This window comes from Peromyscus leucopus, chromosome 7 (assembly GCF_004664715.2).
Source record: "Peromyscus leucopus breed LL Stock chromosome 7, UCI_PerLeu_2.1, whole genome shotgun sequence".
Classification (NCBI taxonomy): domain Eukaryota; kingdom Metazoa; phylum Chordata; class Mammalia; order Rodentia; family Cricetidae; genus Peromyscus; species Peromyscus leucopus.
In genome coordinates, this window is record NC_051069.1 from 84313359 (window position 1) to 84327765 (window position 14407).

Here is a 14407-nt window from a genome sequence, read left to right on the forward strand (position 1 = left end):
AATTAGTGAAAATATGTACTTCTTATCAAGTGCTTACTTTAGATAAATTTTTATTCAGTTGGAAGAAAATCTCTAGTTCTAAAGATTTTAGAATAAAAAAATTTCCCCTAAAAAAACACTGATGACATAGACTTTGCAAAGAAGGGGATGGACAAACTTAGTTGGTTTATAGTTTAGCTATTTTAACAGTAACATGTTATATAGAAAACAGGCTATTCAGAGGTTGTTTCGATAGTTAATAAAGTATGTCTCTTTGCTCTTTGTTTAGGAGACTTCTGAGAGTACTGACCTTCAAACTACTCTCCAGCTATCCATGAAAGCAATTCAACACGAAAATGTAGATGTTCGTATTCATGCTCTTACCAGTTTGAAGGAAACATTATATAAAAATCAGGTATGCTAAAGTGATACAATTCAAATTATAAGAAAAAAGTATTGGGAGTTTAAAGAAAAGATGATAGATTGGCATTCTTGCTTGAGAACTCTAAAAATTTAGTGGAATTAGTTATTTTTATTTTACCTAGATTATAAAATCTGACTGAAAAATGGATAATCTGTAAGATGGATGTCCATTAGCTTCAGTCTCAAAAATTTGTACAATAGTCTGTTGTTTTGAAGGGTTCTTATTTCATAGTTGTACTTTAAATTACTACATCTTCTTTTAATTTTTTTTAAAGATTTATTTATGTATACAGTGTTCTGCCTGCATGTAGGCCTGCAGTCCAGAAGAGGGCACCAGATCTCATTACAGATGGTTGTGAGCCACCATATGGTTGCTGGGAATTGAACTCAGGGCCTCTGGAAGAGCATCCAGTGCCCTTAACCTGTGAGCCATCTCTCCATCCCCTTTTTTGAACTTTGAATTAAAAATTATTCTTATTTTTTGTATGGTATTTATGTGGTGTAAGTATGTGGTTCATTCTAATTTGTCATGTGTCTTCCTCTGTCACTTTCTACCTTTACTGATCTGGAAGCTCACTGTTTAGACTATGTTGACTGACCACTGAGCTTCTCCCTCCCAATTCCAGGTTTGCAGCCATGCACAACCATGTCCCACATTTTAAAGTGAGTGTTAGGTGTTTGAACTCAGGGCCTCATGCTTGTACGGCAAGCACTCCTAAACCACTGGGCCTTGACAACTTCATTTTAAGTAAGGAGTTGAATGTTTGTATATCAGCAGTTTATGTGACTCTGCTGACGTAACTACCCCATTGATATCTGTCATATAAAATGTCAATAATTTTACTATTTTATAATTGGACTGAGCTAACTGTATTAGTTTTTGTTTGTTTGATTTTTAGTAGTCCAAAGTTGCCTCAAACTTTGAGTAGAGCCAAAGATGGCCTTGAACTCATGATTCTCTTGCCTTGGCTTCTTGAGAGATAGAATTATAGGCTTATACCACCTTGTCAACATTTCTCTTTCCTTCCTTTTTCCCTGCTTCCATCCTTCCCTCTCTTCCTTTCTTCCATACTTCCAGCTGTACTACTCATATTAAAGGGATCTTTTTGGGCAAATTCCAGAAGGATAAGATTGTAAGAAGTTCAAATTAGTTTTGATGGGATGTAGAATTCTATTTAAAAGTCATATATACTAATTATTACAAAGCAGAAAAGAATTCATTGAAAATAAAATGGTAGAGACTTGTAGATTGTCCTGAAATAAAGATGAATGCCTGAATCAATTCTCAATCTCTCCACCATCAAAAGTAGCAACAAGGAGAGCGCATAAATCCTAACATAATCCACACCTTTAATGTTGTTACAAGACAGAATCCAAAAAACCAGAGATTCTGAACAGTGTGTATAAAGAGCAGGAGGACCAGAACTAGAACTTACTCCCAGTGGAAGAGCAACACTGGAAATGCCTTCCGGGTACTGGCTACAGAGAAGATACTGGAAAGTATATAGGTGCTGAGGTCTCAGACAGTCATTTTCCCTGGGAGAAGTAAAAGAATAGGGAGGAAAAGGAAGCATGCTTTGTAGACCGTGTTATAAACAGAAAGAAGAAAGGTAGAAAAGTCTTGTAGAAATAAATTTATCAAATCCTACCTTTGATGTCAAAAAAAAAATAAAATGGTGCTTTATTTTTAAACAATTAACTGTACTATGCTGGTATAGGTATTTATTTATGAAATGAAAATCTTTAGCATTACAAAATTCTTATTGTTAGAGCCTATATGGAGGATTCACAATATGAGTAGAAAAATTACATATAAGAAAGCTTTGTGAAGTAGTGCATGTCTTTAATCCCAGCACTGAGAAGACAGAGGCAGATAAATCTCTGAGTTCAAGGCCAGCCTTGTCTGCATAGAGAGTTCCAGGCCAGCCAAGGCTGTATAGTAAGACTGTCTCAAAAAATCGAAAAACAAAATAAAGTGAGAAAGAAATCCACTCATAGTGCTTTAATCCCAGCACTTGAAAGACTGACTGAGGCAAGATTACTTTATTGCTTAAGGACCAACCCACGGTACAGTGTGAGAACCTGTCTCAAAGGAAAAAGTCTTTCAGTTATGACAATTCTTTTTTAAAGCAACCAAAAAGTAAAAGAAAACTAGATTTAGCACTAAAACCTAAATTAAGAATTTCAAATATTTTCAAGTTTAAAAAAGTTACATGAGAATTTTAATTTTAATCAGAGAATACTAAATAGATGGATAACTGGTTAATAGTGCTTGCTTCTAGTCATGGAGACCAAAGTTCAGATCCCAACACCCACATAACAAATCATACATTCTATATATGCCTATAATCTCAGCTCTGAGTTGGAGAGAAAAGAATTGCTGGCGTGGTTTTCAGCCTAGCCTAGGCCTAGAAAACTTGAGCCCCAGGTACAGGGAGACCTTGCCTCAAAGAAATAGGTATAGGAGAACATCCAGTGCCTTCTTCTGGCCTCTGCATGCTACATGTTTATACACTTACCTAGACACAGATACACACACACACACACACACACACACACACACAAATAAATGAAACTTTAGAAAAATTAAAATAAATAAATAAATGAGATTAAAGGACATAACCAAGAAGATAGGAATCAGAGGTGACTAAACTCAGGAAGCCAATTTAAAAAATGAACAAATTATGGACTATTAGAATACATTTGATGCCGGGCGGTGGTGGCGCACACCTTTAATCCCAGCACCCGGGAGGCAGAGCCAGGCAGATCTCTGTGAGTTCGAGGCCAACCTGGTCTACAAAGCGAGTTCCAGGAAAGGCGCAAAGCTACACAGAGAAACCCTGTCTCAAAAAACCAAAAAAAAAAAAAAAAAAAAAAAATACATTTGATTAAAAAATTTAAGTGTCATTGATAAAGCATTAAAAATAATTAGTATCTTAAGATACCAAAACAATAGGACAGAATTAATATTTAAAACTAATTCAAGAAATCTTTCTGAAAAAATGTCTATTATAAATACTAAAGTAATACATTTTATACGAAGAAAATACCAAGTAGTCAACTCAGATAAACCATAGACTTTAGTAGTACAAAAAAAATCAGAGCTTCTAGACCAAAAAATGAAAATTTGTTTAATTTTTTAGACTTATTTTTCTATGTATGATTTTTTTTTCTTTTGCCTGCATGTATGTATGTGTATCACATGTATGCCCAATGCCTACATAGGTCAGAACTGGAACTGGATTTATGGATGGTTATGAGCCACACTGTGAGTGCTGGGAACTGAACCCAGGTCCTCTGTAAGAACAGCAAGTACTCTTTAACTTTTGGCCATCTCTCTTGCATTCCCACTCATTTAAAATTATTTGGCAAAGATAAGGAAACTTAATTGATAGGGGCCTAGAGACTCTGTCTCAAAAAAAAAAGACTCCAGCTGTGCTTATTAGCGTCATGGTTAAGAACACAGTTTCGAATACACAAAAACTGAAGAAGTACTATTTTTACAAGTGAGCCCTTCCTAATCTTATTTGAGGATGGGTTTCATTTAGTCTAAGTGACAGAGGAGAGTTTGTAAAGAAGACTGATAACTACTATTTATATATTTAACTGTAAATCTAAAGATGAAATAATACTTGCTCAAAAAGAAGAATTTCTATGAATGTTACAGCTTCTAATAAATAAACTCAGTAATTGTTACATGAGCAATAACTAAAAGTAAAAATATGTGTGTCATTATATACCATTTAACACTGGCAAACAGGTATAGACTTAATAGAAAATAAGCACTAAAATGATACTATCTAAAAGATAATTCTTGGGTAAGAGAGATGGCTTAGCAGTTAAGAGCACATACTACTCCTGCAAAACATATTGTGAGCTATATATGTAAAGTCATCAAAAATTGATTGAAAAGTTTGAAGATACAGGAATTTAATTTTATTCCTATATTAATATTTTTAAGCTTTAGTTTATAAAAAACATGCTGTAAGAGTTCTATATAAACTTCCTACTTTTACTTTAGGAAAAATTGATAAAATATGCAACTGATAGTGAAACAGTGGAGCCTGTTATCTCACAGCTAGTGACGGTCATTTTGAAAGGCTGCCAAGATGCAAACTCTCAAGCTCGCTTGCTGTGTGGGGAATGCCTTGGAGAATTGGGAGCAATAGATCCAGGACGATTGGATTTCTCAACAACAGAAACTCAAGGAAAAGATTTTACTTTTGTGGTAAGTAATAGTAATTTTGAATGATAACATTTCTCTAAGTTATTTTTGTTTTGTTTTATTTGAATTTTTCAAACTGTGTATGAGGATTTTACCTGAATGTATGTCTGTGCACCACGTGCATGCATAGTGTCCACAAAGACCAGAAGAGGGCGTTGAATCCCCTGGAACTAGAATTGTAGACAGTTGTGAGCTCCTAGTGGGTGCTGTAAACTGAGCCCAGGTCCTCAGCAAGAGCAGCCAGTGCTCTTAACTGCTGAGCAATCTCTCTTCCCCTTGAATTGAGTTTTATGTATTCCACTTATACAGTTAGAAACTTTAAGTAGCTTTTATTAACTAACTAAATAATGTCATGGAGCTCTTTAGCCAAAAGCAATAGTTTGAACCTAATAGTTGATCTAATGTGTTCTGTTATTGAAGCAAAGCTTACTAATCGAATTATGATAATAGGTCTAATAAGTTATCTAAAGATTAACATGTAAACATAAATGCTAGTGTTTCCATAAAAAAACTAGTTTTTCAGAGTATTCTAGTAATGTGTATATTTTAAGGAAATCCATGTATAATGATCAATTTGTACTTTTTGCTAGTTTTTGTTTGTTTGCTTGTATGTATGTTTGTGATTTTTTTGTTTTTGTTTTTCAGTGCTAGAGCTTGAACTTAGGGCCTTGCTGCTAGACTAGGCAAGTGCTTTCTCACTGAGATCACCAATGAAAATGAAAAATTTGATGTGTTAGTGTACTTGGTGATTCTGAGAAGAAAGAATGTTGAAATTACCTTGGAGTAACTACATTCTGTAAAGCAACTCTCAGGCTTCTGTGTGTGTGTGTGTGTGTGTGTGTGTGTGTGTGTGTGTGTGTGTGTGTATGCGCGCATGCGCGTATGAAACGTGCTATTGCACACAGGTAGAGGTCAGAGAATAACTTTGAGAAGTTAGTTTACTTCTACTTGTAGATGGGTTCTGAGGATTGAAATCCAGGTCACTAGGTGTACACTGAAAGAACATTTGCCCACTGAGCCGTCTTGGTGACCCTACAGTTTGCTTTCTACCTGTTCAGACACAAATAGTGTAAACTGACCGAATTATTCAAAGTGGAATGATTTTGATACAGTTTCATAACATTCTAAAAAGATATAGTATTTGACTTCTTAGCTGTGGATTATATTTCAGCCATATACCATCTTTGTTTGCGCTTCATTTTCCTTTCCCATTTCTAAGTTCACCATGGTAACACAGTAACTAACACCTGCAGAAAATTTATATATCAATTATTGAGGGTTTTTTTTGTTTGTTTGTTTTTCTTTTATTAAGACTGGAGTAGAAGATTTAAGCTTTGCCTATGGATTGCTGATGGAGCTAACAAGAGCTTACCTTGCCTATGCAGATAATAGCCGAGCCCAAGATTCAGCTGCTTATGCTATTCAGGTAAGCATGCTTGTAATAGCCATTACTGACTATTAAGTGCTACTACGAAAACTATAAATTCCATAGTTGTAAAATACTTAACTATTTATCATCTAAGTGATACAGATTCATAATAAATATCTTAGAGAACACAGAAGTTTATTTTCTTGAATGAATAAGAACAAAATATTATAACACATACGTATGAAAATGCCTTAATGAAATCCATTACATTGTTGCAAACATAAAAATTTTTTGGTTTTTCGAGACAGGGTTTCTCTGTGTAGCTTTGCGCCTTTCCTGGAGCTCACTTGGTAGCCCAGCCTGGCCTCGAACTCACAGAGATCCGCCTGGCTCTGCCTCCCGAGTGCTGGGATTAAAGGCGTGCGCCACCAACGCCTGGCTCATAAAAAAAATTTTTAAAGTATATATTACTTTTAAAAGTATTTAACATACTATAAATATTTTTTAAATGTTTAATATTTATAGAAATACTAAATGTCTTTTATGTTAAACAATGGGAAATATTATTTATGATCTTCAATTTTATTTTCTTGTGTTTAATGACCTATCTTGGGTAATTTTCTGTATCAGTAACTTATATCGAGTTCATTCTTTGCAGTAACTGAAAGATACTCAATTTGAATATACTACAGTGTATTTAAGAATTTGCTTGAAACACCTAGGTTGTTCTACTGCCATTTTAAAACATGGCTGGCTCATGACTAAGGAGCCAGGAATGGTGATGCACATTAGTAATTTGAGCACCTGAGAGACAGAAAGAAGCAGGAGGATCACCACAAATCTGAGATTAACCTAGTGGCAGAACAGCCTGCTTTACATAGTGAGGCCTTATCTCGGAATATCCCACAAATTTTTAAATTTAAAATAAAAATAAATGCTTTTAATCCCAGTACCCAGGAGGCAGAGGCAGGGAGTTACAAGTTCAAGACTAGCCTGATCTATCTGGAGAGTTCCAGGCCATCTATAGATAGTGAGACCCTTTTTTAAAATAAATTTTAAAAAAGATTCAGAGAAGATGTATTTTATACATATGCAAACATATTATTTGTATAAATAACTACACATTAAAACCAATCTTAGACCAAGTATATAGTTTGCATTGATAGATTTTATTTTTATAAATTCACCAACTTGATAGCCCTGCCTCTTGTAAGAATTTTAAGTTAATTTTTTTGAGTTTTGTTAGTTCATTACAGCTATTCTGTTTTCTTTTTGGGGGGAAGGGTGTTGGTTATTTTGTTAGACATTTATGTCTGGAATCACACTGAAGTGTCTAGGTTATAGATAAACATTTGGATATTTTCATTATGGATGTGGCATTTTGAAATGTTGTATCTTGGTGAAATAATCAAGAGAGGAAGTACTGATTAAAAGATTCTATAAGTCAGTGGTGATATTTGCTTGTGATCCCAGCTTCTCAGGATGCATAGGAAGGTTGCTTTAATGAGACTGTTACAGAAAAGGAGAGGGGGTGTTCCAGTCTTTGGTCCTGGGATGAGAAGCTAGAGAATAAAGATACAACAAACAAACAAGCAGACAAAACAGAGAGCTGCCAGTGATGGTAGGAAAATGTGCTGTTCCAGAAGATAAAAGTTTGGAGAAGTCTTTTGTGATGAGAATGTGCTTTTCAGGAAGATAAAAGTTTGGAGAAGTCTCCTCTTTGTGGTCTGTATTAAATGCTGATTACAACTATAGTAGTTTAAGAACTGAAAACTTCCCACTGGCTACATAGAAACTGAGGCAATTGTTGACCTTGACAAGATCTATTTCAAACATTTATCATGAATATAGGAAGAGAAATAAAGCAAAGCAAAATCTCAGTTCTTGAGGAATTTTACTGTCAAGCACGAGAGAAGAATGGGAGAGGAGCTGGGGCATAAAGACCAGTAAAGCTAGAAAAAAATAGCAGTATTTCTATATTACCTGGGAACAGGTCATCAGAACGGAGGCAGTGATAATGTAGAAGTGAACTGATGAAGTGTTTTGTTTTATTTTTTTTTTAACGTGGATGTTAATGCTAAGTATCTATACACTCTACCACTGAGCTATACCCTTAGTCCTGATGCAGTATTGTAAACAGGTGAAGAGACACGGAATACAGTGCAGAGGTCGAAGGGTTAGCCTTCATTAAAAATAAGAACAGAAGCTGAAGATGTATCTCTGTTGGCAGAGTGCTTACCTAACATGCATAAGCCTGGTGTGGATCTACAACATACCTTGGCATGCTAGCTCATATCTGTGATCCTAGCAATGAGGAGATAAAGGCAAGATGATGTAAGTTCAAGGTCATCCTTACATAGTGTATTTGAGGTCAGCCTGAGATACATGAAACCCTGCCTCATAAGAACAACAACAACACCCCTTAAGAATAATTCACTGGGGATGGAGAAATGGCCCAACTTAAAATAACTGGCTACTCTTCCAGAGGACTTGAGTTTGGTTCTCAGCACCCACATGACAGCTCACAACTTTCTGGAGTTCCAGTTCTAGAGGACCCAGCACCTTTCTCTGGCCTCCATAAATACTAGGGATGCATGTGGTGCACTGACATACATGTAGACAAAAACATATGCACATAAAGTAAAATCATGAAATTTAACAAATAGAACAGTTCGTTGTAATAACAATAAAGAAAGCAGGTCAAAGGTGCACAAGTAACTGGTGTTGCCAGGCTCACATAAATTTTAGGAATGGAAATTTGGGAGGTTACCTAACTACTATTTTCTCCATGAAATTTGAAATAAGGTCTGTACCTATAAACATTGGTTTGTTAGGCTAACTTCAAACTCATAGACATCTGCCTATCTCTGCCTCCCAAGCAAGTACGGACAAATAACTGTGGTGTTGCCAGGCTCACATAGATTCTAGGAGTGACATTTGGGAGGTTTCCTAACTACTATGAAATTTGAAGCAAGGTCTGTACATATAAGCATTTTATTGGTTTGTTGGGGTTTTTTGTTGTTGTTTGTTTATTTTGAGATAAGGAACTCACTATGGGGCCCTGGCTAGCCTGTAACTCACTGTATAGAGATCTGCCCATCTCTGCCTCCCAAGTGGTGGGATTAAAGTAGTACATCACCACACCCAGCCCCATATGGATGTTTTTAGCAATGTAGGTAAGCGTCCTGAAATCAAAGGAGAATCACTGATCTAATACATCGTACTAATAGAGGAGGCATTCTTTATTTTCTCTCATATTTCTATAGATATTTGTGTGTGTACACACCCACGTTCGTGCACTTCCCATCTGGAGGTCAGAGAACAACTTAGAGTCAGTACTCTCCTTCCTCCATGTGGGTCCTGGGTTCTAACTCGGGTCGGTTGGCTTGGTGGCGCGTGCCTTTGTCCCCCGAGCCATCTCACCAGTCTCACAAGAGCTGCTTTTGAAGAGACCTTGCCAAACTCGAAAAGGCTAGATTAAAACAAAATTTTAATAACGTTTTAGAGTTAAATGAAAAGTAAAATTTAAGTATTTCTGTGAATTTTTTAAATGCTGTCTTAGTTTTTAATTTAAAAACCTAAATATTACATACATTATTTGCTGCTGGGTGGTGGTGGCGCACGCCTTTAATCCCAGCACTTAGGAGGCAGAGCCAGGCGGATCTCTGTGAGTTCAAGGCCAGCCTGGGCTACAGAATGAGAGCCAGGACAGGCACCAAAACTACACAGAGAAACCCTTCTCAAAAAAAAAAAAAAAAAACCAAAAAAAAAGATATGATTTGCCTAATATTGCTTATTTCTTAAAAATATCAGAAAAGTATATATTTATTTCACATGATTATTTTCAGTAGAACAGAAAAGAAAGAATACTGTGCAGTACAAGATATAATACCTTAAATTATTTGTCTTGTTTTAAGGATGGATATTAGTGACAGCAAGTTTATGTCATAAATCCTTGTCCCACATCTTGTTTAAAAACATCAAAATCAATCTCTTTTCCTCTTTCCTCTCCCCCACAACTTCCTCCCCTCTTCCCCCTTTCTCCCTTCCTGTCTCTCCCTCTTAGCTTTTTCAGACAGGCTTTAATTTTGTGTGTGTGTGTGTGTGTGTGTGTGTGTGTGTGTGTGTGTGTGTGTGATCCTCGCCTCAAATTCTAAATCCTATGTCAACCTCCTGAATGCTGGGATTACAGGCATGTACCACAATGCCCAGCTGTGTTTGTTTTGTTTTGTTCTTTATGGGAACAAAAATAGAATCACTCAGTCTCTGAGCTTGAATAATAAGTTGGTGGTTTGGGCTTTTTTAATTGTTTTGTTTGTTTCAAGACAGTACCTCAAGATATAGACCAGGTTGGCCTGGAATTCCCTGTGTAAGTCCATGGTTTCAAGCCCATGGTCTGGAACTTATAGAGATCCTTGTGTCTCATGTCCCTAATGCTAGGGATACAGGCATGTTCTACCACACCTTGTTATGAACTGGTCTTTAACATTTGCATTCTGTTTAAAGGATTTTAAGCTCAGTTTTTTGTTTTGTTTTTTCCCCAAGACAGGATTTCTCTGTGTAGTCCAGGCTGTCTTGGAACTCTCTATGTAGAACAGGCTGGCCTCGAAGTCAGAGATCCGCCTGCCTCTACCTCTGGAGTGCTGGGATTAAAGTTGTGTGCCACCACCACCCGGCCTTAAGCCCTGGATTTTTTTTTTTTTTTTTTTTTTTTTAAATTTTACATGCCAATCACAGATTGTCCTCTCATCACTCCTCCTGCCGCCCCCCCCCATCCTCCCCCACAACCCCATTCCCTCCTCCAAAAGGGTAAGGCCTATCTAGAAGTTAAGTTGTCTTGAATTGATGCACTCTTTTGGACTTCTAGCTACTTTCATATGACTCCAAAGAAATCAGATTCTCAGGGTCAGGGCCTGCGTGTGTATCTCAATTCCATAGTGCATACTTAGCATGTGTAGAGGGGTCAATCCTTAGTCCAAAAGAAACATTCAAAGACTGTAATTTTGTGAATATACAAAGTTCTTTTTGTCTCAAAATAGTTCTTAATTTTATGTTTTAGAGGCTATTTTACATGAACTGGTTTCATAATTAAGTATTGTCATAGATTTTGTGACCCCAGGTAATGTACCTTAATGGTTTGTATCATTGAAATAAATGTTTTAAGAGGAGTTCGGAATCTTAAGTTTTCATTTATCTGTTTCATGTGAACTTACTATTATAAAATGTATTTGTAGGAATTACTTTCTATTTATGACTGTAGAGAGATACAGAGCAATGGCCCAGGGCATCAGCTGTGGAAGAGATTTCCTGAGCATGTCCGGGAAATATTAGAACCTCATCTCAATACTAGGTATGTCTATTCATTTAAATTATTTTCACAAAACTTGTTTTAATTTTGTAAAATTTAATATTACCTTCATAGAGTTTTAACATCAAAAGTATTTTTAGAGGTTGAGCGTCTCAGTAAAGTACTGGCTGTGTAAGCATGAGGATCAGAGTTTGGTTCTCTGAACCCATGTAAAAAGCCAGACCTGGTGAATGTACATGTAGCACCATCAACGGTGAAGAGGGACCAGGGACAGGCAGATCTCTGAAACTCATAGGTCAGCCAGCCCTGACAAATAGCATTTGTCTCAAACTATAAAAAGCTGGAGAGTGATTAAAGAAAACACCCAGCAGTGGCCTCTATCCTCCACACATACCTGCATACACATGCATTCATCACACAAATACAAAACCACAAAACGTATGTTCTTATGTTGTTTTCTACTGTGGTTTATGTTTATACTCATTTAAAACAAGAAGTCTGCTCCATTTGATAAATTTTATAACTTTAAATATTTAAGACTAATTCATTGAATTAAAAGAATTTTACTTCAGTTCAACTGTCAGTAGTGCTTTGAAATATACATTGAGTATGAGTTGGCACTTTTGTGTTTATTGTTTGTATGAGGATGTACTTGTATATGTGGAGGCTAAAGGCTGATGTCAGGTGTCTTCCTCCATCACTTCTCCCTTTATTTGTTTAAGACAGGATCTCTCACTGAACTTGTAGCTTAGCAACTAGATTGACTAGCAAACCAGAGAGATACACTCACTTCTGCCTTCCTTGCTCTGAGACTGCAGTTGCACAATTTTATATGGATGCTAGACATCCTAACTCAGGTCTTCATAAACTTGTATTTGTAAGTATTTTACCATTTGAGCCATCTCTCTAGCCCAGGAGAGATTGTTTTTCCAACTTCTAAGTAGAGAAATTTAAGTGTTTAGAACTAACCGAAAAACCCAATTAGAGATTGTCATCCTTCCTGATTTTCCGTCTTTTTCTCCCTCTAGTTTAAAAATGTGTTTTCTATTTCTTCAATTTAAATAACTTTGAAAGGAATAATTACTAATTAGAAATTTTGGATTTTTTTTTTAAACTGGAGGCTTTAATTTTAGGTAGTTTGAGTCATGTAATTACTAGATATGTGAGCTTGGAAAAATTGCTTCTTTGAGCCCTAGTCAGGTACCTATACTTGTAGTGAAATTTCTTGTAAGAATCCTAAAGTTTACATTTGTATTCACTAGATAACTTTTTTATATTTAAAAACATTTTTTGCAAGCATTGTATTTCTTCTGACTAGTATTATTGAAGATATAATATGTCAATATGGAGTCTAAAACTAATATTTAGCTTTTTTTTTTTTTTTGAGGATTTCACATTTTCTTCTCTTCATTCCCTCTCTCTACCTCCTCTCTTTACCTTTTCTTTTTAATATGGTCTCCCTATATTCCCCAAGCTGGCCAGGAACATGCTTTTTACCTAACCCTGCCATCAGACTCACAATCTTATTTCTTTGGCCTTCTCAGTGCTAGTATTACAGGTGTGTGCTACCATACCCAGCTTCTTCACCTCATTATTCTATATTCTAACATATTTGTATTTGTTTTTTTTTTTTTTTTTTTTTTTTTTTTTTTTTTTTTTTTTTTTTTGGTTTTTCGAGACAGGGTTTCTCTGTGTAGCTTTTCGCCTTTCCTGGAGCTCACTTGGTAGACCAGGCTGGCCTCGAACTCACAGAGATCCGCCTGGCTCTGCCTCCCGAGTGCTGGAATTAAAGGCGTGCGCCACCAACGCCCGGCCATATTTGTATTTGTAAGGCTTCTTACAATCTACTAGTAAGTTCATAGTGTTTGAAGTCATAGGTACCTAAGTCTAAGTCTTGGACCTGTATTTGCTAGCTCCTAAGTCTTGATTAAATTATTTAACAGATATATAGACAGACATTTCCCTATACCAACCGCCCAATCCCAAATAACCAACTCAGAGGCTTAATATTATTTATAAATGCTTGGCCAGTAGCTCAGACTTGCTACTAACTAACTCTTACACTTAACCTATATTTCTATTTATGCTTTGCCACGTGGCTCATGGCTTCTTACCTCATTTTTACAATCCTGCTTGTTCGGTGACTGGCTGATGTCTCTCCTGACTCTGCCCTGCTTCCCACCATTCTGTTCGGCTTTCCCTCCTAACTTCCTGCCCAGCTACAGGCCTGTCAGCTTTTTATTAACCAGTGAGAGTAATACATATTTATAGTGTAGAAAAGGATTGTTCCATAGCACAAATGTAAGTTTTGATTTTTTGTTATTGTTTTGTTTTCTTCTGTTTGGTTGGTTGCTCTGAGACAGTCTCACTCTATAACTAAGGCTGGCCTAGAACTGACTCTGTACTCAGGCTGATTTTGAATTTGTGACAATCTTTTTGTGCTAGCCTCTCTAGTGCTGAGATTATAGGTATGAGCCACTTTGCTGGCTGTTTGATTTTTGAAACAGGTCTTTTTACATATCCCAGAAAGGCCTGAAACTTAAGCTCCTCCTGCATCTTCCTCCCAAGTATTGGAATTACAGGCATCTACCACCATGCTTGGCTTCATCATTTTCTTCTTGAAAATGGATGATTTTACTCATCTCATATTGATTATTATTAAGAATATAGGAGATAATAAAGTATGAACAGAGTGGCTGACATTTAGCTGATACTCAGTAATGAATGCCTAATTAATCTCAGCTTGTTGAATGAATTCCTTGGATTTGGGGGAGATAATCTGTGGGAGTGGCTGTTTTTACTTATTAGGAAGTAGAAGTCAGGGTGGGAGATAGCTCAGTTGGTAAATTACTTGCCTTGTATTATATATAACATGAGATTAATATCCAGAATCCATGTGAAAAAAAACCGTTTGTGGTGGTGCATTTTTATAACCTAGCCCTGGGGAAACAGACATGGGGATTCTGGGGCTGGCCAGCCAGCCAGCCTAACCTACTTGGCAAGCTGTAGACCCTGTCTCAATCTTAAAGAAAAAGAAAAGGTATACTGCATCTGAGAAGACACCCAAGGTTGTCCACTGGCCTCCACATGCATGCATAGGTTT

At 36.4% G+C, this 14407-nt stretch overlaps 1 protein-coding gene across 2 annotated transcripts in view; it reads left to right on the forward strand.

Moving 5' to 3' along the window:
* Atr (ATR serine/threonine kinase) overlaps positions 1-14407 on the forward strand; it is a 112577-nt gene that overhangs the window by 41444 nt on the left and 56726 nt on the right. For both annotated transcript variants that reach the window (XM_028866010.2, XM_037207849.1), the window contains exons 21-24: positions 269-394; positions 4424-4630; positions 5940-6053; positions 11231-11346. In XM_028866010.2, coding sequence (XP_028721843.1) covers positions 269-394; positions 4424-4630; positions 5940-6053; positions 11231-11346 — 563 coding nt within the window. The remainder of the gene's footprint in view (positions 1-268; positions 395-4423; positions 4631-5939; positions 6054-11230; positions 11347-14407) is intronic.